At 48.2% G+C, this 27,097-nt stretch overlaps 2 protein-coding genes across 3 annotated transcripts in view; both read left to right on the top strand.

The window, feature by feature from the left end:
- HHATL (hedgehog acyltransferase like) overlaps nucleotides 1–691 on the top strand; it is a 34,542-nt gene extending 33,851 nt beyond the window's left edge. Inside the window, exon 11 of one of the 2 annotated variants that reach the window (XM_067530477.1) lies at nucleotides 405–691. In XM_067530477.1, coding sequence (XP_067386578.1) covers nucleotides 405–526 — 122 coding nt within the window. In that variant the 3' untranslated portion in view covers nucleotides 527–691. The remainder of the gene's footprint in view (nucleotides 1–404) is intronic. The other variant, XM_067530478.1, reaches the window with a different exon arrangement.
- A 9,446-nt stretch (nucleotides 692–10,137) lies between these two features.
- KLHL40 (kelch like family member 40) lies at nucleotides 10,138–25,923 on the top strand. Its single transcript, XM_067530476.1, has 6 exons — nucleotides 10,138–11,425; nucleotides 16,885–17,045; nucleotides 19,835–19,942; nucleotides 21,069–21,254; nucleotides 22,296–22,442; nucleotides 24,211–25,923. The coding sequence occupies exons 1-6, from the start codon at nucleotides 10,280–10,282 to the stop codon at nucleotides 24,320–24,322; spliced, it is 1,860 nt and encodes a 619-aa protein (XP_067386577.1). The 5' UTR covers nucleotides 10,138–10,279; the 3' UTR covers nucleotides 24,323–25,923.
- Nucleotides 25,924–27,097: the final 1,174 nt, after the last annotated feature.

The following is a 27,097-nucleotide window of genomic DNA, read 5'->3' as shown; positions in this document are numbered from 1 at the left end:
GCTCCCAGGCCCAGTGTTTACAGAGGGGCAGGATGTTAAGGATTGCCCGGGGCTGGCTGAGGGGGACGAAGGAATCCGTCTGAGCGTGGGGAGCTGAGAATGTCTTTCCACAGGTGGGGAGGGCTCAAAGCTGGGAGGGCCTCACGGTTTGTAGAAGACCAGGCAGATCTGGGCCCGCCCCTGGAGAACTCCAGCCCACAGTCTGAGTGCAGAGCATTTGGGTCAGCTCCAAAGCCCTCGGGAGTCGATGGTAAGACTGCCATGGATTGCCGTGGGCTCATCACCTCCCAGGACCTGCCCCTCACCCAGCAAGGATGTTGAGTTGCATTCAGACTAGTTCAGAGAAGAACCTCACCTGTTCCTTAGCACCTACGCCAAGCTGACTATATCCCTCTGACTCTCAGGTTTCCCACTCAGCACCTTGTCCATCTGGTTCATCACCTACTGCGGAGTGCAGCTGATCAAGGAGAGGGAGCGCCTCCAGGCGGAAGAAGAGGAGAAAAGAGACAAAGAAAAGGCAGCGTAGAGAGGAGAGGCGGATTGGCCCAGAAACCTCAGCCGCAGCATCGCTTCCTCCCAGCCAGCAAGGACAAGACGCCGGCAAACTGGGCTCTCCAATATGATTTGCAATCAAGCTGCTGTATCTTATCCATGTACAAACCACCTGTAATAAAAAAACTTCTTGCTTAAATAAAGATTTTCTATAAGACTTTAATGGGCTTTTAATATGCAAAGAACATATGGCAGGCTACGTTATGCTGAACCATGTAATAGATTCAAAGGCCTAGCGTGACCTCCTGCATAACACAGGTTGTAAGATTTCACCCACCTATCCTGGTGCCAATCCCATAACTTCTCTTTGAGCTAAAGCATTCAGTCCTGCTGCAAGACACAGCACTTGATGTTTCAGAAGAAGGCATTTCCCCTGTAATGCACCAGGCTAACTGTGCTTCCCATAGGAAAGGAAGGATTCCTTCCTGTTCCCAGAGATGGTCATCTTATACCCTGAAGCATGCAATTTGGCTACTGTTTTCTTATCCTACTTAACTATAGTTTCGTAAAATGGATCGGAATATTTCCCAGCCCTTCACTAATGCATTCTGGTGCTATGCATACGTTTCAATCTAATTTCTTTTTAACAACAGAACTCAAAATAAAATTTTTATAACAAAAACAAAACTTTTTAAAGCCCCCCCAAATTATTTGAGGACTGGAGAAAATGCTTTACAGACTTAAAGAGCTCAGTCTTTAACTTGCCAGGAAGAAAATCGAGCGGTGACTTGAATACAGTGTATCAGTACCTTCACTGGAAGAAAATACCAAGTACTGAAGGGCTCTTTAATCTAGCGGAGGAAAGGCATAACAAGAACCAATGTCTGGAAGCTGAAGCCAGACAAATCCAAGCTGGAAATGAGGCACAAATATTTAGTAGTGCGGGTGACTAACCATTAGAACAAACTCGCAAAGGAAGTGATGGATTCTCCATCTCTTGATGTTTTCAGCTGAAGATGCCTTTCTGGAAGATATGTCATAGTCAAAACCAAGGTATTGGGCTCGGTACAGGAGTACCAGGGTGAAATGTAAGGGCCTGTGCCGTACAGGACGTAAGACTAACTGATATAAAGGTCCCTTCTGCCCTTAAATTCCATGAATCTACGAATGAATATGACAATGAAGAATGCCAGCAGCAGCGCAGAAAAGAGCAAGTATTTTCCAAAACATCGTCTGTGATGAAGACGGATGCAAACAAGTCAGCGAGTTTCACCTGGAGTTGTGAGCACTCAACCCTTCCGCAAAACAGGCCCTTAGCCTTTCGTTTTCAATTTCTCTAAAACTAATTACATTTTTAAGCCTATTTAGTGCTCATGGAAGGTGCCTGATTGACAGCCTGGGAGAGCACGGCCTTGTACTTATCTCCAGAATGGGCATTTACAAGCAACCATCGTGCAGACTTCTCACCCAGCACTCCACCAACGTGGCTCAGGCCTGACCTGAAGGGCGCCACCTATCTAGCTAGGAGAGTAGTGTGACCTCCACGGCATTTTTGATGTTGGTTTCTCTGACATAGATACCTGTCCACTAGCAATCAAATAGAGACCCACCAGTTTATTTTGCCCTGGCCACTGAAAAGGCTTAAGATCAAATTCACGCAAGTGACTGAGAAGTAAGAAACTCCTACCACGCATCCCCTTAGCCATTGAGACCCTCCATATAACGTTTGAGTGTTTCTGACAGATTCACAGCTGGAGCTTGTGATAGGAATGGATCAACAGATGTGCACACAGAACCAAAGAGCAGGTTCTGAGATTTACTCTGAATGCAGGCTATTGGCAAACTCACACGCTGGTCTGGCGACAAATGTTGTGGCTTTGGGAAACTGCTCCTTTGAACTAGACTGGATGAATGCATGTGGGTGTGTTTTCTACATACAGCTATGTCAGAGGAGAAGGATCTTCCTGGAAGGAAACATAAAATCAACACTAATAAAGATTGCAGAAGACATCAAGATTGGGGGGGCGTGACAAACTATAAAGAGGACTGGTCACTGATGCAAAATAATCTGGATTGCTTGGAAAACTGGGCACAAGCAAACAATAGACCTTTGTAATAAGGCCCACTGTAAATGTATTCATCCAGGAACAAAGACCGTTGGCCACGCTTACAGGCTGAGGGACACCATCCTGGGAAGCAGTGACTCTGAAAAAGATTTGGTGGGATTGTGGTGGATGATCAACTGAACATGAGCTCTCTGTGCGACGCTGGGGCCAAAAGGGCTAAGGCAGCAGTTCCTGAACTATGGGTCGTGAACCGTCAGCAGATAGTCTGCAGCAATCCTGAGTGTGCGGGAGTGCAAAATAGCGTCCTCTGCACAGCGTGACCTTGCACGTACGGTGCACGCAAGCTCGCACTGCACGGAGGATGCCGTTTTGCTCTACAAAATGGCATCCTCCATGGAACGCGACCTCATATGTATGATGCCTGTGAGGTCCTGCAGTAGGGGGAGGGGAGACGCCATTTTTAAAAGGAGTCCTCTGGGCTGTCTGGGGTCACGGGAAGCCGTGCATCTGAAAATGGGATCAGGCAGGGGGAAAGTTTGTGAACCACTGGGTTAATGCATACACAGAGGAATCTTGAGTAGGAGTAGAGAAGTTGTTTTACCTCTATATTTGGCACCGGTGCAACTGCTGATGGACTGGTGTGTCCAGTTCTGGTGTCCACACAATTCAAGAAGGATGTTGATACACTGGAGGGGCTCAGAGAGAAACCAGGAGAATGATTAAATGATTGGAATTACAGCAGCCTTATAGTGACGGACTCAAGGAGCACAGTCTAGTTAGCTTTACAAAGAGAAGATTAAGAGGTGGCACTAGACAAGTTCTAACTGGAAAGAAGCCATGAATTTTTAACAGGGAAGGTAATTATCCATTGGAACAATTGACCCAGGGTCGTGGTGGATTCTCCATCACTGGCGATTTTTAAATCAAGATGGATGTTTTTCTAAAAATTATGTTCTTGTTCAAACTGGAATTTTTTCAGGGAAGGTCTACGTCCTGGGTTAGACAGGCGGGCAGATTAGATAGTCACAGTGGGGCCTTCTTGCCTTAGAATCTATGTATCCTATAGTTAAAGCACTGGGCGTCTTATTCCTGGCACCCTGATATAATCTCTTGCCTTGATTCTGCTCTCACATACACTGCTGTAAATACCAATGACTCCCATGAGTTTACTCCTGATTCATACCCGTGTATGTGAGATTAGACTGTGGATCACTCTGTGACCTTGGGCAAATCACTGAACCGTGTAGTGGTTCAGATTCCCCATGGACTATTCTCCATCTCATTCGCAGGCTGAATTCATTAATGCGTCTAGAGGAGCTTTGAGATCCTCAGGAGGAAGCACTTTACGAAGTTCCCTGTGTACAGGGACAAGGTGACATGACTGGACACACACGGGGCCTGGTTCTGATCTCACTTCCACTGGTGTAACTCCACTGATGCTTTCGGGTAAAAGCACCCTAAGGGCGAAGAGAGGCAGCCCACAGACCCTCATTCTCCATTCACACCAGTTTTACACAAGATGACATAACTCCACAGACGTTAATGGAATGGACGTCAGCAGGCCTGAGAAGTGAATCAGGCCACATGGAGTGACACACAGGTGTGAGTCAGATGCACGCTCTCTGTTACCCCAGTTTCATGCTACTGTAATGCCACTGAAATCAGAGTTACATGGCCATAAAACTGGAGCAAACCATAGTGTCAGGGTGTCTTTTAAGATGACCAAGGAGCCAGGCTGATTTGCTCCAGTTGAGAATACAATTGCGGGGGGCGGAAGGAGGGCACTGTCTTTCAGTCCTCTCTCTTGTATAATCTCATATAACCCACTCAGCTGCCAGCCTCCACCCTAACATACCTTCTGGTGCTGCGCATATGTTTCTTGGCCTAGCCAACAGCCCCAGAGATGCAAAATTTACCCATCCATGACAGCAACGCAGTCAGAAGAGTCACGTCTCCTCTTTATGAAATGCAGATCTCCTCCAGAATGAGCCTGAAGATGTATCAAGTTGCTGCAGGCTGACCCCTTGGGCTGTCCCCAGGAGATTTGAGTCAGGGTGCAGAGTATTCGGGCAAGATCATCCAGCCCCGGGCATCAGAATGAATGACAAGTGGCAAAGCTCTGGGTGACAGTGCAGGGCTGAACTGTCTTCCATGCACTTGGAGAAAAAATAATCCATTCACTAAGAGTCTAAATTTAACCGCAGCTGCACCTGCTGGAACTTTCAGCAGCAGCTAATCTTAGAAGCGGGCTGAGGGAGCAGTTTGCTGGAGAGACACTCAGTGAAAGATCTTGTGCATTTTTCCCCTCTAGCTGATGCTAGAAGCCAGCGTGGGCTAAGGGAAAGAGCCAGGAGGTCCTGAGATCTAATCCTGCCTCAGTGTTTAGCCGCGGGCCAAAAAATGGCAATCACTGGCAATTCTTAAATCAAGATTGGATGCTTTGCTAAAGGACATGCTCTAGCTCCAACAGGAATAATTTCAGGGAAGTTCTCTGGCCTGTGTTACGCATGATCACAATGGGCCTTTCAAAGTCACATTTGGTCCCAGTTTCCCCACCTGTGCAATGGGAATGCCAGCACTTGCCCATCTCCCCCCAGAGGTGTTGTGAGGCTTGCTTCCCCGGCTCTGTAAGTGCTAAACACGATCATGTTTTGCTCCTAACACAATCAGGTTCTCTGGCAGGACCGAGGCTGGCGGCCTCCACCGGAAGAAGGTGTTACAAACAATTGCCGCTTTAACTACATGCGGTTCACATCCAGAATGATCCCATCCAATTCCACCATGGCAGAATTACCAGAGGACAAATACTTTTCTCAGCTGCCAGATTATACCTTGAACACCACCATTGTCCATTGATGCAGGGACCAATCCAAACCCCACTGAAGTCAGTGGGAGTATTTCCATTGGCTTCGATGAGTTTTGGATCAGGTTCTCACACCCTGTGCAAATTCACTGAAATCAATGGAGGGTTCGGTTCAGATTTCGGTCCAGAGAGTAGCTTTGGTCCCACGCGGGACCCCAGAGTGAAAGAACATGACCTATGTATATTTCAGGATCAGTCTCCTCTCTGGAACTGGGTTAGGTCACTTTGCCTTATGACCCGAAAGCATAAGTAAATAACACACCAATAAAACGTAGATGACACCAGTCAGGAGGGACAAAGAAAAGAAAGGGATGTAGGGAGAGTAAAGACATGGATAAAAAAATGAGATTCAGCTTGGCAAAGTGAAAACTAACGAATGGGGGGGAAATAATCCAAAACCCAGATAGTCAGTGGCAGGGAGCATTTGGAAGCTGGCTTTGAGCGGCCACAGCACCCAGCCCTGAAAAGCAACGCTACAACGGAGGTGCAGTGCGGGAGGGCGGCTTACAAAATCAGCTCCTGAAACACTGCAGTTCAAAAGCCACAGGAGACTCTGCCTGAAAAAGACAATCAAAGTAGCTGATAAAGGTAGTCGGGTGAGAGCGTTCTAAGGGCCACGTTCCAATCTGTCACGCACCCACTGCGGGGCCTGTGGGAGTCAGCATGGCATCAGATATATTGTGTATATAGTGGCCACGCAGTCCACTCCTAGCCAGTTAAAAAGCATGCCCTGAATTGTGATGGGCAGTGTCTCTCTCTGGCTCCAAGGTGCCAAAATATATAACAGAAACGAAGGAGATGAAGAGAAGGTTTTAGAGCTCTAGCAGTGATGCCCTCTCCCCCCCGCTGCAGTTGTAGAAACTCGCATGCGTGGCTTAAACCCACCAGAGCCAGCCGGATCCCGTGCTCCAGCAGCAGATGAGAAACATCAAGGTCCCTGGCTTACAGATTCCTTGAGCTTCTGTCAGTTCAGTGACAGCCCATGTGACACTGTGCCGTTTCCATCAGCTTTGGTGCATGAGCAGAATGGGATGCAGCTGTATGTGGTCTGTAATGAAAAGTGACTGTCAGTCAAGTAGACAAACAGGGTCAGATCTGAGACTGTTACCACCACAAGCTCAGGCATACTTTGCAAGGTGCTGTCCCTTGTAGTGTCTCCGTTGTCTCCTATTCATTTCAGATCATGAACAACGGGCTGCTTTTCCCCATCTTTTGGCTGGGCAAATTGCTCCACATAAAACAAGACGGAGATCTGGGTTTAATTCCTGGCTCTGCCCCAGACTTCCTGTGTGACCATGGGCAGGTCACTAGTCCCAGATCTTCAAAAGTACTCAACCACCCAGCTGCTCCCTTTCTGAATAACGGGACTGGTGTTTGGATTCAAGGCCTAACCAGAGCTTGGCTTTGATGGCACCGAAGTCTCAGGAGCTGTTCTCACCGGAACAGACAATGGTTCTGCGAGACCAGTTGAGCTTAGATGGTTTCTGAATGATGGAAAACTCATCACAGCTCTGCCACCTCTAAACTGCATCCAGGTTAAATCTGGAAGAAGAGGTCCTTCTAGGTCTGGAGCCATCCTGAGCCCAAAACAACAGTGATGCATTCGAATCTAAAGCCCAGTCTATGCAGAAATTGCACCGCGGCAAGAAAACCTGTCTCTAAATAAAATTAGTTACATCGGTGCACTCTTCTTGTGTGGACACTCTTCAATCATTTAAGCCTGGTCTACCACAATTTTTGGATGACTATAACTATTTTGGTTAGGGCTGTGATTTTTCTCTGAAATAGTTATACCAGTACAACCCCTAGGATGGCTGTAGTCATACCAGTATATCTAGCTGCCCCTCTTTCTGTAGGAGAAAAAACCCAGTTTTATACGAATATAATGACATCCACACTGCAGGGACTAAGTTGTACTGATTTAACTACACTCATGAGAGCAGTTGATACCTTTGTACTGATTTAACTACATTGATTTAATTAAATTGGGGAAATTCCTGTCTGTAGACCAGCCCTGAGGCTATTTATTAAGGGAAGAAAATAAAAGATTATGTACCAATTTTACAATAGGTGCATATTGTTATACTGTAGTTACTCTGCTCAGCCCTGTCTGTCAAAACTAATTTACCTCATCACAATCTCTAGGTACAGAGCCATTTTCCTATCTATCTATCTTTGTTAGTCCATTAAAAGAACTGCTTGCAGGAGCCAGCATGGACCCAGGTGAGTTGCAATCAGGCATTTTTCTGTTCCCCTGATGTGAAAATCTCAGGTACAATTGACTGAATGATGTTCTGTCCCCGTGGAGAAGACCCAGCACGTGTGAAAACCAAGACTTCCTCTCCAGGCCAGTCCATACTCAGGATATTTGTACTGAGTCATAAACATGAAGTAAGGCTAGAAAAGACCATTGTGAGTATTTACTCTGACCTCCTGCTTTGCACAGGCTAGCGAATTCCACCAAATGATTCTTGCAGCAAGGCCACTAAGCGGTAGTTGAACTAAAGGATGGCTTGTGGGTGACCACGAGATAACTTGTAGTTAAACCCCATTCCCAATAGGGGTAAACCTCCCCGTTGCAAACTCTATATTACACCAATGCAGCAGATGTGCACTTGGGCTTTACATGGAGGTAGCTCCATGGGTACAATATCCCCAAGACAGAGAGGGGCTTTGTGTCTTTTAGGTTATGTCTACACTGCACCGTTAACTCAGGTGATCAGGACCCAGGTCAGCTTAGCCCTGCCCACATGACTGCCTCCTCACCGTTTCTGCACTCACCCCTGCGTCTGAAGGCCTATCCCAAGGGTTGTTGTGCTGAGAGGCTCTAGGATTCTTGTGTTAATTGCCGGCGAACTTTTCTGTCTTTTGGGGGCATTGTGGGAAGGCCCTGAAGAACCGTCACTACTTCAGAGACGTAGCGTGCATCCTCACTGCCAAATGGGTAGGTCCCAGCCCGAGTTAAAAGAGAGCCCAGGTTCTAACACCACCCTCTGCTTGGTAAGCTAACTCAGGCTTGAAGCACTTCCAAACCTGGGTCAGGATTTTGTGTGTGGACGGGAGAGGGGTTAGGGCGAGAATCTGAATAAAAGCCAAGGTTAACTGTACAATGTAGACACACTATTAGTAATAATTGGGAGGGGGCGGGGAAAGAGGTGCAGTATGACAGAACAAGGAGCAACGGTCTCAAGTTGCAGGGGGGGAGGTCTAGGTTGGACATTAGGAAAAAGTTTTTCACCAGGAGGGTGGTGAAGGACTGGAATGGGTTATCTAGGGAGGTGGTGGAATCTCCATCTTTAGAGGTGTCTAAGCTGCGGCTTGACAAAGCCCTGGCTGGGATGATTTAGCTGAAGTTAGTCCTGCTCTGAGCAGGGGTTTAGACTAGATGACCTCCTGAGGTCCCTTCCAACTCTATGATTCTATAGGGGAAGTGGTTGATCTCTGTTACTGAAATGTTGCAGTGCAAATCGATGACTAAATATAACTATATGGTAATAACATAATGGTAATTATAAGGGTTCCCCTGCCTGGCTCGTCCATTATGAAATGCTCACATGAGCTTTTTGAATGATCACAATTTTGCTTTATGATTGTAACAAAATTTTGACAGACACCGCAGAGCACCACAGGTGTCATGATGCTACATATCCTGGTCATTGGGAACGTCACAGAGACAGCAGAGGAGCTGGTCCAAAAAGCTGGATCACCTTACGCCAAAGAAACGTGCGCCTCTTTTTTCCCCCCCTAGGAAATTTTTGAAATTTTTTCCACTGTCTCTAGGCCGTGGGGACTAGTAGGCCATGGAAAGGAAGGATGGCCCAGTGATTAGGGTGATGGCCTCACATCCCTGCTTCACCAGGCTCTCTATGTGACCTTTGAAAAGTCACAACCTCACCGTGCCTCAGTTCCCCATCCATACCTGGCAGATCGTACCCCTGCCCTGCCTCACAGAGGGGCTGTGAGGATAAAAACTTTAAAACTGTGAGGTATTCAGACACGACAGTGACGGGGTTCCATACAAATACCATATAAAAAACAGACCCCAGAGCCTCATGCTCCAAAACCACAGGCCCCTACCACATGGCCTATAGGGGAACCTCCTTTATCTGCTTCCAGTAGAAGGCCTATGACATACAGCTGACCATGTAAAACACCTCTTTCCCCCCCACAGTTACCCTGAAACAGGTCATGGGATTGTCTCTCTTCTTTTTTTCCCCTCAGAAAATCAACAATCCAAATGAGCTGGAGAGCCTTAGCACAATGACAGGACGATACGATGCCTCATTGCCTATCTACAGCTTTGGCTTCATAGGGTATTTTTAGCTGGGTAAGGATATTGAAGAGAGGGAGGGGGAGGAGGGATAACAACCCCTATAGTTCACCAGCGAGGACGTAGGGTTTTTTTTTTTTCCTCTCTGATTCATCTGAAGGAAAAGTCGTTTCACCTGCATCATTAAGAAGGCAGCCAGTCACACGCTGGCCTTCCGGAAAAACCCAAACCCTTCCAGCACTGATTCATGAGCTGACAGGCCATTCCCGATGGGTCCAGGCTGCACGTACAGCTGTTCCCCCAGCTCCCCTCCCTTCTCGGCTGCCCAGTGTGTCACATTAGAGGGCGATCGGCTTACACATGCTCCAATATGGGTTCCCGAAGCTTTGTGAGGCTGTGGTGATATATAAAGCCCCTCGCTGAGGCTGAAGCGCACAGCCAATTGTATTAGCAGCAAGCGTTTCATATTCTTAGGGCTCCAGCTGTCGGGAAGCAAGGGAGAGCTGCACGCCCAGGTTCGAGTGAGTCTCTCTGCAGGGGAATAGGGAACAAGAAAAGAGAAGAGCAAACAAGCCCCTACTTGCAAGCATGGCGCTGCCTCTGGATCAAGCAGAAGAGCTGCGTCTCTACCAGCAGACGCTCCTGCAGGACGGGCTCAAGGACATGCTGGACCACAAGAAGTTCCTGGATTGTGTCTTGAAAGTCAAGGGGAAGGAATTCCCCTGCCACCGGCTGGTGCTGGCCGCCTGCAGCCCCTATTTCCGGGCGATGTTCCTGTCCGACATGGAGGAGAGTAAGAAAAGGGAGATCAACCTGGAGGACGTGGACCCCGAAGTCCTGGGCAAGATCCTCCATTACATCTACACCTCCGAGCTGGAGATCACCGAGCAGAACGTGCAGGACATTTTCTCGGTGGCCAACATGTTCCAGATCCCCTCTATCTTCACCGTCTGTGTCTCCTTCCTGCAGAAGCGCCTCTGCCTCAGCAACTGCCTGGCTATCTTCAGGCTGGGCTTGATGTTGGACTGCGCCCGCCTGGCAGTGGCCGCCCGGGATTTCATCTGTGACCGCTTTGTCCTGGTCTCCCGGGACGAGGAGTTCTACCAGCTCTCCCCAGATGAGCTCATCGCTGTCATATCCACTGACTCGCTCAACATTGAGAAGGAGGAGGCTGTCTTCGAGGTGGTGATGAAGTGGGCGGCGGCCAAGGACCGCGAGAGCCGGCTCCAGGCCTTGCCCGTGGTCTTCGAGAGCATCCGTTTCCGCCTCATGCCCCAGGACTACATCCAGGACCATGTGGAGAAGCACCCCATTGTGAAGTCCAGCCCGGAGCTGCTCAAGAAACTCCAGATGGTGAAGGATGCCAATGAAGGCAAATTCACAGTGGTGAAGAAGAAGATGGTGAAGAAAAGCAGTGAAAAGATAGCTGGAGATAGCGCCGTCAATGGAGGCGTGGGCGAGGAGGACGATAAAGAGGAGGATGTCCTCCCAGGGATCTTAAATGACACAATGCGCTTTGGGATGTTCCTCCAGGACCTCATTTTCATGGTGAGCAGCGCTGGGGCAGTGGCCTACGACCCCAGTGCTAACGAGTGCTATTTTGCATCCCTCTCGGCTCAGATCCCAAAGAATCATGTTAGTCTGGTAACCAAAGAGAACCAGATCTTCATAGCAGGTGGACTGTATTACAATGAGGACAACAAAGAGGACCCCATGAGCTCCTACTTCTTACAGGTACCGGCTTTGTTACTCTTTTATTCCCCTGGTCCACTAGAAGCATCACTGATTTTTTTAGCTTCTGTATAGCACAAAGCCAATGACACTCACCAGCATGTGTGTTATTTGTATTCAGCTTGTGTGTCTCTTATAAAAATTCATGCCACAAGCCCTTTTTTGTTCTGTCAGAGATTGTAGAGACTGATTGAATACTGCTCCCTGTTATGCATCAAGTCAATGGCTTCTTACATAGTAATATGTAGACTGTGAAAATATTTAGATACTAGCATGATGGATACTATAGAAAACTCTGAGATAGATAGATAGATAGATAGATAGATTAGATAGATAGATAGATAGATAGATAGATAGATAGATAGCAAAAAGTTTGGAATTTCCAAATAGGGCTAATGCGGTGATCGCTGGGTGAGGATCTTTGTCCTGTGTCATGAGGAGGTCGGACTAGATGATCATAAGGGTCCTTGCTAGCCTTGAAATCTATCAGGTGGGTTTCTATGTCAAAGCTGATTTGTCTCTCTCTAGCGGCAACATGTCTTGTGTGCTAGCTCCAAGCTAAGCGCTGTTTGATTCTTCCGCCTTCGTGTTCTCTGTCACAATCATCTCTGTCTTCTGCCACTGAAAACCACAATGGCAGTGTCATTCACCGCTACCGCAGGGCATCTATTTCCTTAGATAACAGTGTCTTGGGTGCACACTGAACCCCAGATATTTATGATCAGCGAGAGAGAGAGGGGCGCAAGCCATCTCAACCTAGGCCTATGCTATAATCCAAGACAATCTTTCCCTTCATCAAAATATGCAGCTAACACCAGGAGCCTGTCTCTCCCCCACTTGCTATGCTCTGGGCATGTAGACATCCAGCAAATCCTGTTTCCTCCCCCCAGCACTGCCCAATACCTGGTACGACAATCAGCAGTACTTTATATCTGATGCTCCAGAGGAAAGTGAGCAAAGATCACAATGCAAGAAGTAATTGTGTCTAATGCTGCACAAAGTGCAGAGGAGGTGAAACAACGAGCTGGACCCCTATAGGCATAACAGGCCTGATTCTCTACTTGCCTTCGCCATAGACTCCTGCACGGGGTGAGTGTGAAATGTTACTATTCTGACCGAATAGGGTTCTAGGCCCATTTGGTTCAGCTATAAGTGACACACGCAGACAGCAAGGCAATGAAGAATCAGCCCCTAGCTGAGAACTAGCTGCGTCCTTGGGCCTGCCTCGCTTGCCCACTGCATCACAGGGCAAGGACTAAAAGTGAAACAGAAGGGGGAAAGGAAGGGGCGAAAAGAAATGCTGTGTTAATTACTACACCCGTAGCCATTTACCTCCTGGCACTGCTCTTCACGTGGACTGGAGGCATTGCTAACCTGAGAACACAGACAGCATTTGCACTCACCTGGGAGAACTAATAAACAAACAGCTTCTCATTTCTGCCCATTTCTGCTAAGCAACGCTGACTAGTACGGTCGCTGAATGGTGCAAGGTGATTCCCAGAGGTCCCCTCCACAGCGCCCTTCCTTGCAATTAGCAGCTAGGCCAATTAACAGCCTTGGAGTCTGCTGCATAGGGAACAGAACAACTCGCGCTCTCTGCTCTTCCTGTACCAGCGGGTGTGAGTCGGCCCTGCAGAGTAAGTGAGGCCCTATTAAACCTTCATGGCTGTTTTGTCTAAAGCAAAACCGCAGAGCTGAAGTCTGCTGGGGACGATGGTCCTGTGAGGCTTTGGGCAAATCACATGACTTCTCAGTTTCCTCGTCCATAAAATGGGGACAATAATCTTTACATAGCTGGACGGCTAAATCCATGTTTGTGAAGTGCTTTGAAATGCCTGGATGGAAGGGGCTATAAAATGGCAAAAGTATTTGGTCTGGCCCACACTACAGAGTCAGGGCGACGCCAGGCAGTTTACGTCGACCTAACTATGGAAGTGTCTTTACTTAAATTTCGTTCCCCGTCAACGTAACTGCCCAGCTACGCCGACTTAATAACGCCACCTCCATGAGCAGCAGAGAGTCAAGGTTGATGTGGTTCGATTGACTCACTGTCAGCACAGACACTATGTTGCTTATATCGACTGTTACTGGCTTTCAGGAGCCTTCCCACAATGCCCCACATGGACAGCACAATCGATACAAGCGCCCCGGTGAGGACGTGCACTGCCGACACAAGGAGCAAAGTGTAGACACACACAAGCGATGTAATTACTGGGGCGGCTGTATGCTGACATTGACTTAATTTTGTAGCATAGACAAGCCCTTGGTTTTTACTGTTGAACTGTTGTTTTAGCTGACAGTGCCCTTGTGAATAAAAGGATGTTTCAAGTCTTTTTCAATTGGCACTTCAGACAGACCTAGAGAGACCTAAAATCATTGTAACCATATACGTATTACATACACAAATCTGTGTCCAACAATATTGGGCAATGCATCCACCGATACAAAATTCTGGGGCTCCAATTCTTCTCATTGAAGCCAATGGAGTTAGACTAAGGATAGATTTAGTCATACAAGTTAGACAGATACTGGTAAAAAATAAAAGTTCAGACACTGATTACAAAAAAGTTCTTACATCCCAAAATCTTATGAATTTTAGTATGAATGATTATTCAGCTGAAACGTCATATTTGAAAGTGCATTACTTGTTATTTGCTCCTTGCCATTTGTTATTCTCAAGGAAAATACACTTCAGTCACTCAATCAGGAAGAAGAAACAGTAGCATGTGACTAGTCACATGCCATAATCAAAAACAAATAAATAGGCTGAAAACTTATAAATAGGTAACATACACAGAAATAAAGATTATGACAGGTGCTCAGATGCTTTGGTGATGAAGACCATATTGTATCTGGGTAGAGAGATGGACTTGGATATGTCATAATTAGAGTTGGTGAACATTTTTCTAATGGCAGTTTTCCATCGGAAAATACTGACCTGACTAAATCAAAATGTTTCCTGGGAACATATGGATTAAATTTTTTGACAATCGATTATCAAAACATTTCATTTGGATCTGGTTGAAATGTTTTATTTTGATTTTGACATGTTAATAGTATTATATCATACCATAGTGAATGTTATAGTGAAATGGTAAAGTTGAAATTCAACATCTCAAAATACTTCATTTTGCAAAAATTTCCAAGTTTGTTGACCTTTTTAATCCCATTTCAGGGCAAAACCATAGAACTTCCTGCAGAAACAAAAGTTCCATTTATTCAGCCAGCTATAGTTACAATTCACAATGACTATTAGCGGCAGGAACTAGGCACTCAGGGACTACGGTGATGAGGGCAGCATAAGAACATAAATAGACTAGAATAAGTATTATTCAGCCACCTCTACTCGTGATGCAAAACCCCTTAGTGTTCTTTCCAGTAACAGAGCTAGCATCTCTCCAGGTGCGGTGGGAGGATCAGCTGAGCGAGTGAGATCCCCTAGACCACACTATCTGCTCACAGATACCGTGTTCTGCTTTTGTATATTAATTCCCACTGCTCACCTCCAACATGGCACCATCTCCTCCCCCTCACACCTGACCATCAGGGGGAAAAAACCCCAGGGAACAGGTGAAATCAAACAGCATTTATCTTCAGTGGCCTTCTAAGGTATTGTCAGAAATTGGTTGCCTTCAGAGAGATGGGTCTTTAGCTACAGGTCTAACAAAAAGGTACTGGTAACCTTGGAAAGAATGAATACTGGGCTGTCAAGACAGGACAGGCCATTCCTGTAGACGTCCCTCAAAGCCTTCAGCAAATACGGTGAAAAATAACACCCGTCCCTAAACACTCTCCCCCTTTCTGACTGTCCATGCCATCCTACCCCACCATTTGTTTTGTTTCCCCACAAAATTTAGGCTGTAAAGTCCAGAGCCTCCTTCCATGGATGGTCACTAAATACTTGGGAGGGTCTAGGCCTCCTCTGGGCAGGTACCTGAAACCCAGTTCAGCCGCAGCATCATGGGGACTCCTCCCTTTGATTCCGCTTCTCCTGATGTTGCCAGGGCTGGATTTGGCCCCTGCCTGGCCATCTTTGTGGGTCTGTGACAACCGCAGCCAAGGTGCTACAGCAATAGCAACAATTCCCTGTCTGGGCTCATTACCGCAGCAGAATAGCTGGCTCTGGGCACTAGTGTGTGACCAGGCCTTTCCCCTCCAGGTCGTCAGTTCAAATCCACCTCTCCCTGGTAGCACTTCCTCTCTGCAAATGCTAAGCTCTCTCTCTCTGGGTGCGACGGCTGCCCCCTCGCGACTGATAACACACTCAAAGGCAGCACGGCCACGGTTCTCATTCTCCGTGCTGATCCCCACCGGCAGGCGTTCCCTGCTGAACGGCCCTCTCCTGCTATTCCCCACAGGCTGGAGGGCGGCGCACGTGGAGGATGGTGGAGGGTTTCTGATAGTAGCTAGGTAGCATGGGGTTCGATCCCCCTCGGCGACTCCTGCAGACCCTTACACCCAGCTACGTCTGCTCTGGAAGCCGGTCAGGAAATCGCTAGCTCAGCTTTAGTCTGGGGAGGCCTTGAAACACCAGCCCGTGACAAACAGGCTTCAGGCAACATCTAAAGCAGACGCTGCCTAGTCCCACAGAACTGGCTGGAACAGCCGCTGAGCAATGCAAGATCACTCCCCTCCTCCCCTCTCTGTGAGCAGTCAGGCTTCAGAATGAAGCCAGCAGCACCACACTGTCAATGGTACCTACCTGGGCCCAGTCAACCTCACTACCTGAGTACCTGGTTATCCTCACAGCGCCCCGTGCGGTCAGGCAGTGCCACTCTCCCCAGTGTACCGATGGCGAACCGGGGCCCAGAGAGGCTAAGGGACTGGCTCAAGATCATGCAGGGAGAGCAGGCAACGCAGCTGCAAACGACGATGATGCAATATTGCACTGTGTCTTTTGAGGGCGGGGAGGGGACGCTAAAGTTGAGGTGGGTGTGGTAGCTGAGCGCCTCATGTCACAATGATTGCTCAGCTACTGGAAAAATTGGAGACCAGGCCATCCCAAGGAGACTGAGCTGTACCAAGTCACCGGACGGTGGCCTTCAGTGATCAGAGCAGAGGCGAGTCTTACAGGTCACTTGGGTCCTGTTATCATTTGTATCACCATAGCATGTAGGAGGCCCCATCCTAGCACAGGCCTGCCATTGTGCTGGGTACTGTAAAAATACCGAACGAAAAGGTAGTCCCTGGCCAAAGAGCTTGTAATCTAAGTATTAGACAAGCCACAACAGGTGGACACAAGCGGAGCACAAGGGACCAAGCAAGGAAAGGACCCTCAGAGAATCTCCAGCCGGGGCACGGCCTTTGGTACCGATAGAAATCGGCTCAGCACTGCGCACTTGGCCCCTGATATTTTATTCTCATTAAGCAAACAGACAGAGTAAGCCACTCCAGTCTTCATGCCTCAGAGCGGGACTCACGCAGCCGCATCCTGGCCCTCATGGCTGTTCGTTTCCTTGCAGTACGACCACCTGGACTCCGACTGGCTCGGCATGCCACCCCTGCCTTCCCCCCGCTGCCTCTTCGGCCTGGGAGAGGCCGAAAACTCCATTTTCGTGGTCGGAGGGAAAGAACTGAAAGAAGGAGAACAGACCTTGGACTCCGTCCTGTGCTACGACCGCCTGTAAGTGCCTGGGAAGAGAAGCAGCTGGGCTGGGTCTAAGGAACTGAGCTGTGCCGGGATCTAAACATTTCAGTAACATCTAGAGACAGGCTCCGAATGCTAGATCTGGTTACCACAGCAACTGGATCTGGCCAAAGCCAAACCCATCCCTTAGGGCTCTGCTCCATCTCTGGTACCATCTGGTGGCTTTACTGCAATTGAAACCTCCAGGGTCAAGGGGATAGAGGCCGTTAAGGGGCAGCCAATCAATGCTAATTTTATCAAGGGACAGACTGTGCTTTTGGATAAGTTCATGCAGGAACTGCCCAGGGATCTCAGAAGGCAGGAGATGGCCTTTCATGTTTTGCTCACTGGGACAGTCTCGTGGGACATTGTAGCCGTGTGACAGCCCTACGAGGACAGCGGGCAGCAAATGTTCCCCTAGTAAATGGTCACGGGCACCAAAACTGGGCTCTGGTCACAACATCAGTTTAGGGTGAGGCCAACAAAGAAATTCAGATTCTCTCAAACCCAGACAACTCACGGGTCCAGAGCCGCCAAGGTTTTGTTGAGGATACTCAGAGGATCAGGTCCATTGAGAGGTTTTTGGCCTTTGCACTCCCTGCCCCTAAGTGTGCTATCCTGTATCACCCAGCTGTTGATCATCACATGCTCAGAAGCACACACATCAATTGCCCTTGCAGTCTCAAGCCCAGAGAGAGTAGCTGCAGACAAGAGTAAGTGATGCAAGTGAGTGTAAACGGCCCCTGGCGCTGCGGCGCTTTGCACAGATCTGGCACCGAGTGGACCATTTCCCTTCCCTCTGGCAATCAGACCAGAAAGGGAGTGCGTACCCAACCAAATTCTCCTCACTCAATGGGAGCAAAGAAGATGGCATGATGCCAGTCATTTCCTGTAAAGTTAGATGCCTCATTAATATCATGCAGCAGTGAATTCCAGGATTAATTATCCATTGCATAAAGTATTTCCCTGCATCTGTCTGGAGGGATCTGCATTTCAGTTTGGTTAAGAACCATGCTGCAAAGCTTGGAAATTAAAGCATACGCCCACCCCTCTAGCTCTTACATTTTCCATAATCCAGTCATCCAATGCAACCCATTATGGACTCAGATGTTAATGAGCAAGAAGCAGTGGGTAGTCTGGGAAGACGGAGGTTCTTCCACTTTCAGCCAAGACTAGGCTAGCACATCAAAGATATGGTCTAGGTCACAAAGGAATTATTTTGGGGTAGTTCTATGGCCTGTATCATACAAGAGATCAGACCGGATGAGTACAATGATCCCTTTGGTCTTTATAATCTATGAATCATAACAGCTCCATTCCCAACACCTCACTTTAATCAACTCTACAGAAAGCCACATGTCCCAGGCGCTGTGAATTCTTCTAATCAGGAAAAAAGGTGTTGCACTGTCTTTTCCCACTAACGGAGCCGACGCTCCTGGAAGTCCAGGCGTACTGGTCATCGTCCCCACAGTAGAGACTAATCTTAGCAGATGCTTTGCAGGGTGCACTATGAACTGCTTGAAGTATTAAATCTCACTGGACAGCAAACAGAAATGCGAAACCATCCCTCCCTGGCTGCCTGCAACAAGCAGGCAGAGTTAGTGTGAATGAGGTGGAGTCTTTTGCTCAGTTTATATTTAGTCCTGGGCATTGTTTTATTTAGACATGTCTGTCTCACAGGCAGAGATTTGAAACCGAGTCCCATTCCTATCAGGCATGGTGTTTCTCTGTGCCTGGAGACTCTCTTGGGGGCTCTCCTTTTCTTCTCCATGCTAAGTGGTCTGAAGGGCATGTAGCTGAAAAACACGATCCAGGGGGAGCTTTCAGATCCATTTCTGTGCAACTGAGTGTCAGAGTGACCAGCACAAAAATCAGGCACTGCCCCACGCTATTGACAGCTGAGATTCAGCAAACCTTCTTGCCTGTTGATAAATGGACACACCTGCTTGATTTAGGGGTTAGGCTTGGGAGAGCTAGGACCAATTCAACCCATAACTTTTAGGTTTCCGTGGAAGTGCCTTCCTCCGGTCTGCAGTCTGTGGAAAGAGGACATTTCTCAGTGTTGGTACAGCACAGTGCAGTGGGTTGTGCAGTGTTAATAAACATGGGCTGAGTGGCTACAGAACAGGGCAGAGACAAAAGATTTATCTCCGTTCTAATCATGGCTTTGACTGTGACCTGCCCTGGAAACTCAGGCAAGACAGGTCAGTCCAGATGTTCAGTCATGGCCTCTCATTTTAGGTGCCTCCATTTTTGGGGTGCCCAGCTTCAGAAAACCAGGGCCTGAGTTTCAGAGGTGACAAACACCCGCAAACCCCACCTGAGGTCAGGCTTTAAGCATCACATGGGGGGCACCTGAAAACGGAATTGTCTCCCAACTTCGGAAACTGTGGCCCTTAACCTCTCTGTACATCAGAGCTTCCCCCTTCTCTAAAAGCAAGGACAGCGTGCCAGAGATATAAATGAATGAACGTCTATAAAGTGCTGGAGATCCTGGAGTAGAAGCTGCTGTATAAACATGAAGCCCAAACACAGCAAGCGAAGCAGCTGAGAGGTTGCTACAGAAAAGAATGTGCATTATAGCACGTATCCCGTGTGTCGTTTCTTTTTCTTAGGATCCCAACATTTAATGGTTGAATGTGACTTTCATTAATGAGTTTTAGGTGCCATGCACTTCGGGCAGGAAAGGCATCCACCTGTGAGCTAGGGAAGCACCTAGTGCATTCTGGATGCTACCCCCTCTAACCAATACAATAATATTCTTCCTTTCCGTGATCCTCATGCAGGTCTTTTAAATGGGGTGAGTCAGACCCTATCCCCTATGCGGTCTATGGCCATGCCGTGGTATCCGATAAGGATCTAATCTACGTCATAGGAGGCAAAAGAAGTGACAAGTAAGTAAAAGAGCAAGGGATATAAAAGGAGCAGGAAGGGCAAAACATCTCTGATGGCAAATGGGTTTGGCTGCTTGCACGTCCTAGGTCACCTCTAGAAGAAGGAAGTTGTGGAGGAAGCTCAGTGGGGAAGATAAGTAGGGGACTAGGTAACCAGCAGGTTAAGGAGTGAAGGGGAAGAGATGAACCAAGTGGGGCTGGGTGCTAAGACCCTTCGCTTCCAGGCCTCTGGTCTGCATCCTTGATTGTGTTGCTAGAATTTCTCCCAGGGCTGTCAGGCCCCCCTGCATTACTCCACTGAGATCAATGGGAGATCTGCACAAGGACAATATAAGAGAGAGGAGAGAATATCATCCTTCCTCCCAAAATAAACAAGCATAACAAATACCAGGAGAGAACAGAAGAGACATGGGAATGCCCCTAGCAGGGTAGCTGCCTGTCATCAAACCAGGACCCCCGCCTGCCAGCGCAACAAGACCCAGCTGTCTTAGCCGCAGCAGCAGCAAACGACCTCACAAAACATTACCTCAGGCCCAACTGCCATTTATTATCTGCAGGGAACAATGCCTCAGCATAAGCTGCTGGCTTTAAATGAAAATTGCAGCCATCGTAAAACAGCAAAAATAAATATTGACAAAATAAGCCCTGCATAACCCCAGTAAAGACAGACCCGGTGCCAAGGAGATTACAGTCTGGAAAGAGTGTATAAAACTCCCCATCTAGATTGTAAACCCTTTGGGGGGCGGGGATTTTCTTTATTAATTTCTAGTACCGCATCAAATTTCATCATCAGTTCTTAACAAAAAAGGCCTGCCCCGCTGGGTGCATTGACCTGATTTGCATTTCGCTAGCAATGTGTGTGCACATCATGTGTGTGTACACAACAGCAGGCTGCTCCTGTGTGTACACAAGAAATGCACATGCTGTACACAAGAAAGACATCTATTGACATGAGGTCAACAGTGAAATGCACGGGCCCCAGTTTTTAAAGTAAAGCAGCAGAGGCTGTAAGTTGTAATCAGCTGCTGACTTAGATCGACACCCCAGAATGCCCAGCCCTCAGCACAGGGGGAGGATTCCATGTAATAATTCACTGTGGTTGCTTTTCCCTCTTGCCCTTTCCCAGGAAGTGCCTGAACAAGATGTGCGTCTACAACCCGAAGAGGTTTGAGTGGAAGGAGCTGGCTCCCATGAAAACCGCCCGTTCTCTGTTCGGCGCAACCGTGCACAATGGCAAGATCTACGTGGCAGCGGGCGTGACCGACTCTGGCTTGACGGACTCGGTGGAAGAATATGACATTAAAGCTAACAAGTAGGTCCCACGTCTCATCCTTGGGATGCAAATGATTTTGGGAGTAGCTGCAGGCAGGTATGAAATAACCCGCCCCCCATCAGCCAACGACTTGGATCTGTCTTGGCTCCATCCATCCAGTTCACTGTGCAACTGATGCACCTCTTCGCCTAGTGTTAGCTATTGCCAATGGCCAGGGCTGGGCCAGGGGCATTTGTCTAGAGCTAGAGGCTTGCTGCAATATCAGGGTTGTAGCCTGAATGCACAGAAGGACTGGAGAGTTGGGGGGGCACTCAACCAGGACAGAGGCGGAAGGCCTGAGCCATTGCAGATATCAGAATAGATCACAGCTTCCAGGAGTGAATCTCTCTTCTCAGCCTGGGGAGGGTCTGGATGAAGCCCAGCTGGGAGGGGAAATACCAGATGGTTTACATTTCTGACCGCTTACTGCTCACTGAGAAGCCTGACCCCCGTTGACCTCAATGGGCTGGGATCAGCCCCGTGTATGTAATCTTAGGAACTGGGAAGGGAAGGAACCCTCTCAAGGGCTTTAGGAGCCCCCCCACTGACCGTGCTGCCCCGCCATGACTCTGTGTAGTCTTAGATCCATTCTGCTGCCCTATCCCAAAAGCCCCGGTGAGTCTGGTGCTCCGCAGGGGGTCCCCTTCCCCTCCCTACACCCGCCCAGCAGAAGCCCACCAGTCTGGCTGCGTGATGCACGACTGGCGGGCACTCAGATACTACCGTCATGAGAGCAGCGTAAAAACCTGTCTAGAACTGAAAAGGAGAGATTGTTTCTGCTGTATCCGGGGTCTTCTGAGTCTACCGAGGGGAGTTGTGGGTGCTTAGCACCCCTGAAAATCAGGCCCTGGATGTCTGAAGTTGGGCACTCAAAACTGGAGGCCGCTTTTGAAAAAAACTGGGCCTAAGTAACTTGCCTGAGGGCCGCACAGGCCGGTGAGCGGCACAGCTGGGATTAGCACTCAGAAATGGCCAGGTTCCAGGCCCACCTCCATGCTGAGACAGAGAGCGCCCAGGACATCTCACCTTTCTGCCCAGCAGGTGGGAGCCAGTCACTGAATTCCCCCAGGAGCGCAGCTCCGTCACCCTGGTGAGTTTGGCTGGCAGCCTGTATTTACTTGGTGGATTTGCCACAGTGGAGACGGAGTCAGGAGAACTGGTGCCAACCGAGCTCAATGACATCTGGAGGTAAGGGACGCTTTCACTGCGAGCAAGGGCAGTGCTTGGGGGCTGAGTTCTTCGCCAGCTCTGTCCCAGAGGTGGTTTAAAATCCGTTCCCTGGCCTTTACACGGCACTTGTTTTTATTGTGGTCCACTGCCTACTCGCTCCTCCCAAGTCATTTTTAAAAGGATATTACAAAAATGGAGTGGGTGCAGAAGAGAGTGGCACGTGATTCAGAGGCTGGAGCGAATGCCTGACAGTGAGAGCTTTAAAGAGCTCAGTCTGTTCAGCTTATTGAAAAGACGATTGAGAGATGACAATCACAGTGCATCACCTTCACAGGGAGAAAACAGCAGGCACTAACGGGCTCTTTAATAGAGCAGAGAAAGGCAGAATAAAAGCCACTGGCTGGAAGTTGGAGCCAGATCAATCAAACTGGAAATAAGGCATACATTTTTTAAGATTGAGGGTGATTAATCACTGGAACAAACGAGCAAGGGAAGTGGGGGATTCTCCATTTCTTGATGTCCTCTTATAAAGACTGGGTGTGTTTCTGGGAGATACGCATTAGCTAAACACAAGTTATTGGGCTCAAAACTGGGAGGAAATGATATAGCCTGTGTTATCCAGGAGGTCAGACAAGATGATCATAAAGGTCCCTTCTGGCCTCGACGTCTATGAAACTGGAAATTAAATCATCCTTTAACAAAGGCCTTGTCTGCACTAGAGAAATTTTGCATGAAGTTTCCTGCTATTGTTAACTCTGGAGTTGAGCCCCACTGGCATTGGCTTAGTCTTGGTGCTCAAAGGCAGCTCACTGCCCTGTGTTTTACACGCAATGCTGTCCAAATCTGCTTTGAAACAAGACAAAATACGAGACCACTTCCAAAGCAGGCTGATTGTCAAGATGCAACAGGCTTGCGAAGAGAGGGAACTATGGGTGAAATCCTCAGCTGTGTCAGTTCCCTGTGCGCCACTGACTTCATTTGAGCTATGGTATTTTACACCAGCTGAGGATCCGGCCCTATCACTTCTTTGGCATTGGACCATATCAAAGCGAGGTATTTACCAAGCGATAGTAGTTGGTCGAGTCTTGGTGGCCTCAGTCCAGTCTCCAGTGGAAAAATATCTATTTCCCCATGACCTCTCTAATTGGCACCCTTGTTAGCAGTCTCAGCAGAGAGACCTTTGCCATTCAGTCCTTGGAAACTAGCCTATCCCTCCCCACTAAATGTGCCCCCACCAGGAGTGGGTGGCCAGTATGCTGGCAGGGCAGCACAAGGAAGTTTGCTAGTTGATGTCTGTACTGTCGCTGTTCTGTGGAGCGTGAACTTAAGTCTTCAAAACTGTCAGTCTGGCATTTTTTCATCAACTCTGAAGTCCAGTCAAAAGCCTGTTTACTTCAATGGACTTTAGATAAGACTTAAGTCCATATTCAAAAGACAGAAACTGACTAAACACGTCCTACCCACCAGTCTTGGTAGCTATCATGATATATGGAATCCGAGTCCTTAAAGAAGAGGCATGTATTAAAGAAACCAAATTACAGCTACTGACACAATCAAACAGGTTTCCACACTGCTTGAGTTCCAGTTCTGTCTCTCTGTTTACCAGCTACCACACCCAGTCTGGAATTCTACACACAGAGACATCTAGTGGTTGAATAACATACTGCAAGTAAACATCACTAGCGCAGCATCCCACTGGATCTGGGTTCTGAATCTGAGTTGGGGAACACAGCTGATGGGAATAGAGTCCTTTGCAGATCATAATTTTTTGTCTTCCTCCCTATAGGTATGACGAAGAAGGGAAGAAGTGGGAAGGTGTCCTGAGAGAGATCCAGTATGCCTCAGGCGCCACCTTCCTTCCTGTGCGCCTGAATGTTTTACGGCTAACGAAGATGTAAATGGCGCAACGATTTATGTGGTTCTTGGCGGTTTTCTAAGTTTACATGTATTGATGTGAAGGGGTGGTTTTATTGGATAAGCCAGAGAAGCATCACGTCTGTGATTTGTTGCCATTTTACTTCATCCAGCAGGGAAAGGGGAAGGGAAAGATTTAGAATGGATCCTTATGGGAGTTTAAAGAAGGCTAAAGCACTATTTAGAACCGAGAGCTGGAGATCACAGGTAACTGTAGTGAGTGGCTGGTCCGGGAGTACTGGATTCATTCTATCCCCAGGAACAGATCCCTGGCTTCTCCTCAGTTGTCACCAGCAAGGAAGGAAGGAGATTGGTGCAGTGGGCATCTGGAAGTGATCCAAAGCACGTGGTGCGAAGCCGGGTGAGAAGCCTTGGCCATTCTTTTGAGGGGAACTCGCAATGGAAAGACAAGAGGGTGCGTGTGAGTGGGTAGGGAAAATCCTCATGCTGTAACCGAAAACCGTGCACTAGAAAGACAGGACTAAAAGGGGTGAGCACTGAAGAACAAGTGCGATCAGACCAGGCCGTGGTGATAGGTGCCTCAGACAGACAGACACCCTCAGACTGCCTACTGAGTTTTGTCTTCTTTGGCCTCCTTTAATCTCTCCATTCAGGTACTCAGCTTCCACTCCCTTTGAGCGACTGCTGGGGACAGAGGAGGGAGAATGCCTCCTGGATGCCATCAGTTATTAGCTCTCCTTCCCTGCTAAGCAAAGGACCTACACTTTGCTCCGTCTTTCTCTTACTCCTGAAGAACCTCTTCTTATTGCCTTCTATGTCCCTTGCTAGGCGTAACTCATTTTGTGCCTTAGCCGTTCTGATTTTGTCCTTACCGCTTGTGCTATTTTTTCTACTCCTCCTTAGCAATTCATCCACGTTTCCACTTTTTGTAGGATTCCTTTTTGATTTTTTCAGGTCATTAAAGAACTCCTGGTGGACCCATATTGGCCTTTTACTATTCTTCCTATCTTTCCTTTGCATTAATGGATAAAAAGTAAAGAGGCAGGAACTTACAACAAGTTAATAGATCTATTTTTACTGTCTTTGATGCCTGCACCAAGCAAGTGAGGGCTGCAGTGTGGGAAAAATCCTCAGTATTTGTGGTATCAGTTGCAGAAGCAGTTGACTGGTACATATGGTCCCAGCAATTTAATTTCTGTTCAGTTTGATTAATTACCTGGAGTCTGCCTCTCTCCCTTCTCCACAATCACAGAACCAACAAGTCACAGACTGCAATGATCACACACAGTTTTGCAATGCTTTCTTGCATCAACTTTAGTTTTTCATGGGCTGGTTTTATATTTTCGGTGTCACGCAAATTTGTAATGTCCTTTCCTTATTTTTTCTCAAACCACAGTTTGTAAAATAGATCAAGAAAAAAAAAAAAATCAAGAACTCAGCAGCTTTTGACTCCGTGATAACGTCCTACCAGTGACGTGTGCATTTTTCTAGTCTCCAATAACAATTTTTGATAGCGAGAAACACAACTGTACTTCTAGTAGACGGAAATCGCTGTTGAAGTGAAAGTCTGACTCTCATGTTACTTGACCAGTGTTTTATTTTACAATAAAAAAATTGTAAAAGACACAGTGTGTGTGTGTGTGTCTGAGTGTGTGTGTGTGACCGAGAGTGACCAGCTGCTCCATAGCAACTAAACATTAGCATCAAATTGCAGCTGCCTTGAGCAGATTTGGAAACTAGTTATCGTGAGCCCGGCTGACGCTGACCTTGGGCGCTAGGCAACGCAGCAAGCTCAGCTGGTCCCAATGAGCCTTCTACAAATGGTCGTGCATCCTGCCCGGACACGGGAGCCAGCAGCCCACTACTGGAGCCTGGCCGCGTCGGAGCAGAGTGGCTGCTCAACGTGTGTACCACGCCTGGTGCTGCGCTGGCCCTGCTTTTGCTTTCACTTCCTGCTCCAGCCCTGCACCTGCCTTGCTTCCTGCCCACTTCAGTCTAGTCCTTGCCTCCCTGCTCTGACTCTGACTCAGGATCCGACCTTTGGCATGGCTCCTCGCCCGACTCCGGCTTGGCATTCCTGATCCTGACTCAGTTCTGATCCTTTGGCTTTTCACTCAGCTTCACTCTTGGGCCAGTACCTGACTCCTGGATCTATGCTCACCATTACTCCACACTGCCGCCGTACCCACCAGACAAGGTCCTGCTCTACTTGCCACATAGGCCGCCCGTGCCCCAGCAGCCTAAATTAGCATTACGAAAGTCAGTTCAGTGCATTGGTTACAGTGCCAACAACCTAGACCTTGCTTATTATCTGCGGTCACCCTTCATTCACACGTTAAGGGTAACACAGTATCATCTATCTCAGCTTTTATACCACCCAATTCCTATCATCATATTTATCGTTGGTATCACGGCAGCCCCTGGAAGCCCGGGTTGAGTTCGGGGCCCCATTGTGCTTGGTGCTGTACATAGTAAGAGGCAGTCCCTACCCCAAAGAGTTTGCAATCTAAATAGGCAAGACAGACACCGGGCAGGAGTGGACACAGGGAGGTGATGTGTCTTGCCCCAGGACCCACAGGCAGTCAGTGGCTGAGCTGGGAGGGAAGAGTGTCAGGCACCGCCTCTGACAGGCATGCCTAGTGGTTGGAGTGTGGGTCACACCTAGGTGTAGGACTGGGCCTAGGCCAAAGGTGGGCCTGGAATCGAGATCTGAGGACAGGCTGAGATCAGCGTCCTCAGACAAACCAGGATGAGAACAGGAGCCAGAGCCCAGGTGCAGGCCAGAGGTCAAAGCCAGG

Source organism: Emydura macquarii, unplaced genomic scaffold (assembly GCF_026122565.2).
Source record: "Emydura macquarii macquarii isolate MOO-44397 ecotype Brisbane River unplaced genomic scaffold, CSIRO-AGI_Emac_v2 contig_3080, whole genome shotgun sequence".
NCBI lineage: Eukaryota > Metazoa > Chordata > Testudines > Chelidae > Emydura > Emydura macquarii.
The sequence above is the reverse complement of the archived record's forward strand: the minus strand, read 5'-3'. Positions and strand labels throughout refer to the sequence as shown.

Excerpts from the sequence above, each read along its gene's own strand:
- KLHL40 (XM_067530476.1), top strand. The coding sequence starts at position 10,280 with ATGGCGCTGCCTCTGGATCAAGCAGAAGAGCTGCGTCTCTACCAGCAG. Across the intron at positions 19,943-21,068 it reads GGAGGCAAAAGAAGTGACAA|GAAGTGCCTGAACAAGATGT; the intron begins GTAAGTAAAAGA and ends GCCCTTTCCCAG. Across the intron at positions 22,443-24,210 it reads GAGCTCAATGACATCTGGAG|GTATGACGAAGAAGGGAAGA; the intron begins GTAAGGGACGCT and ends TCCTCCCTATAG.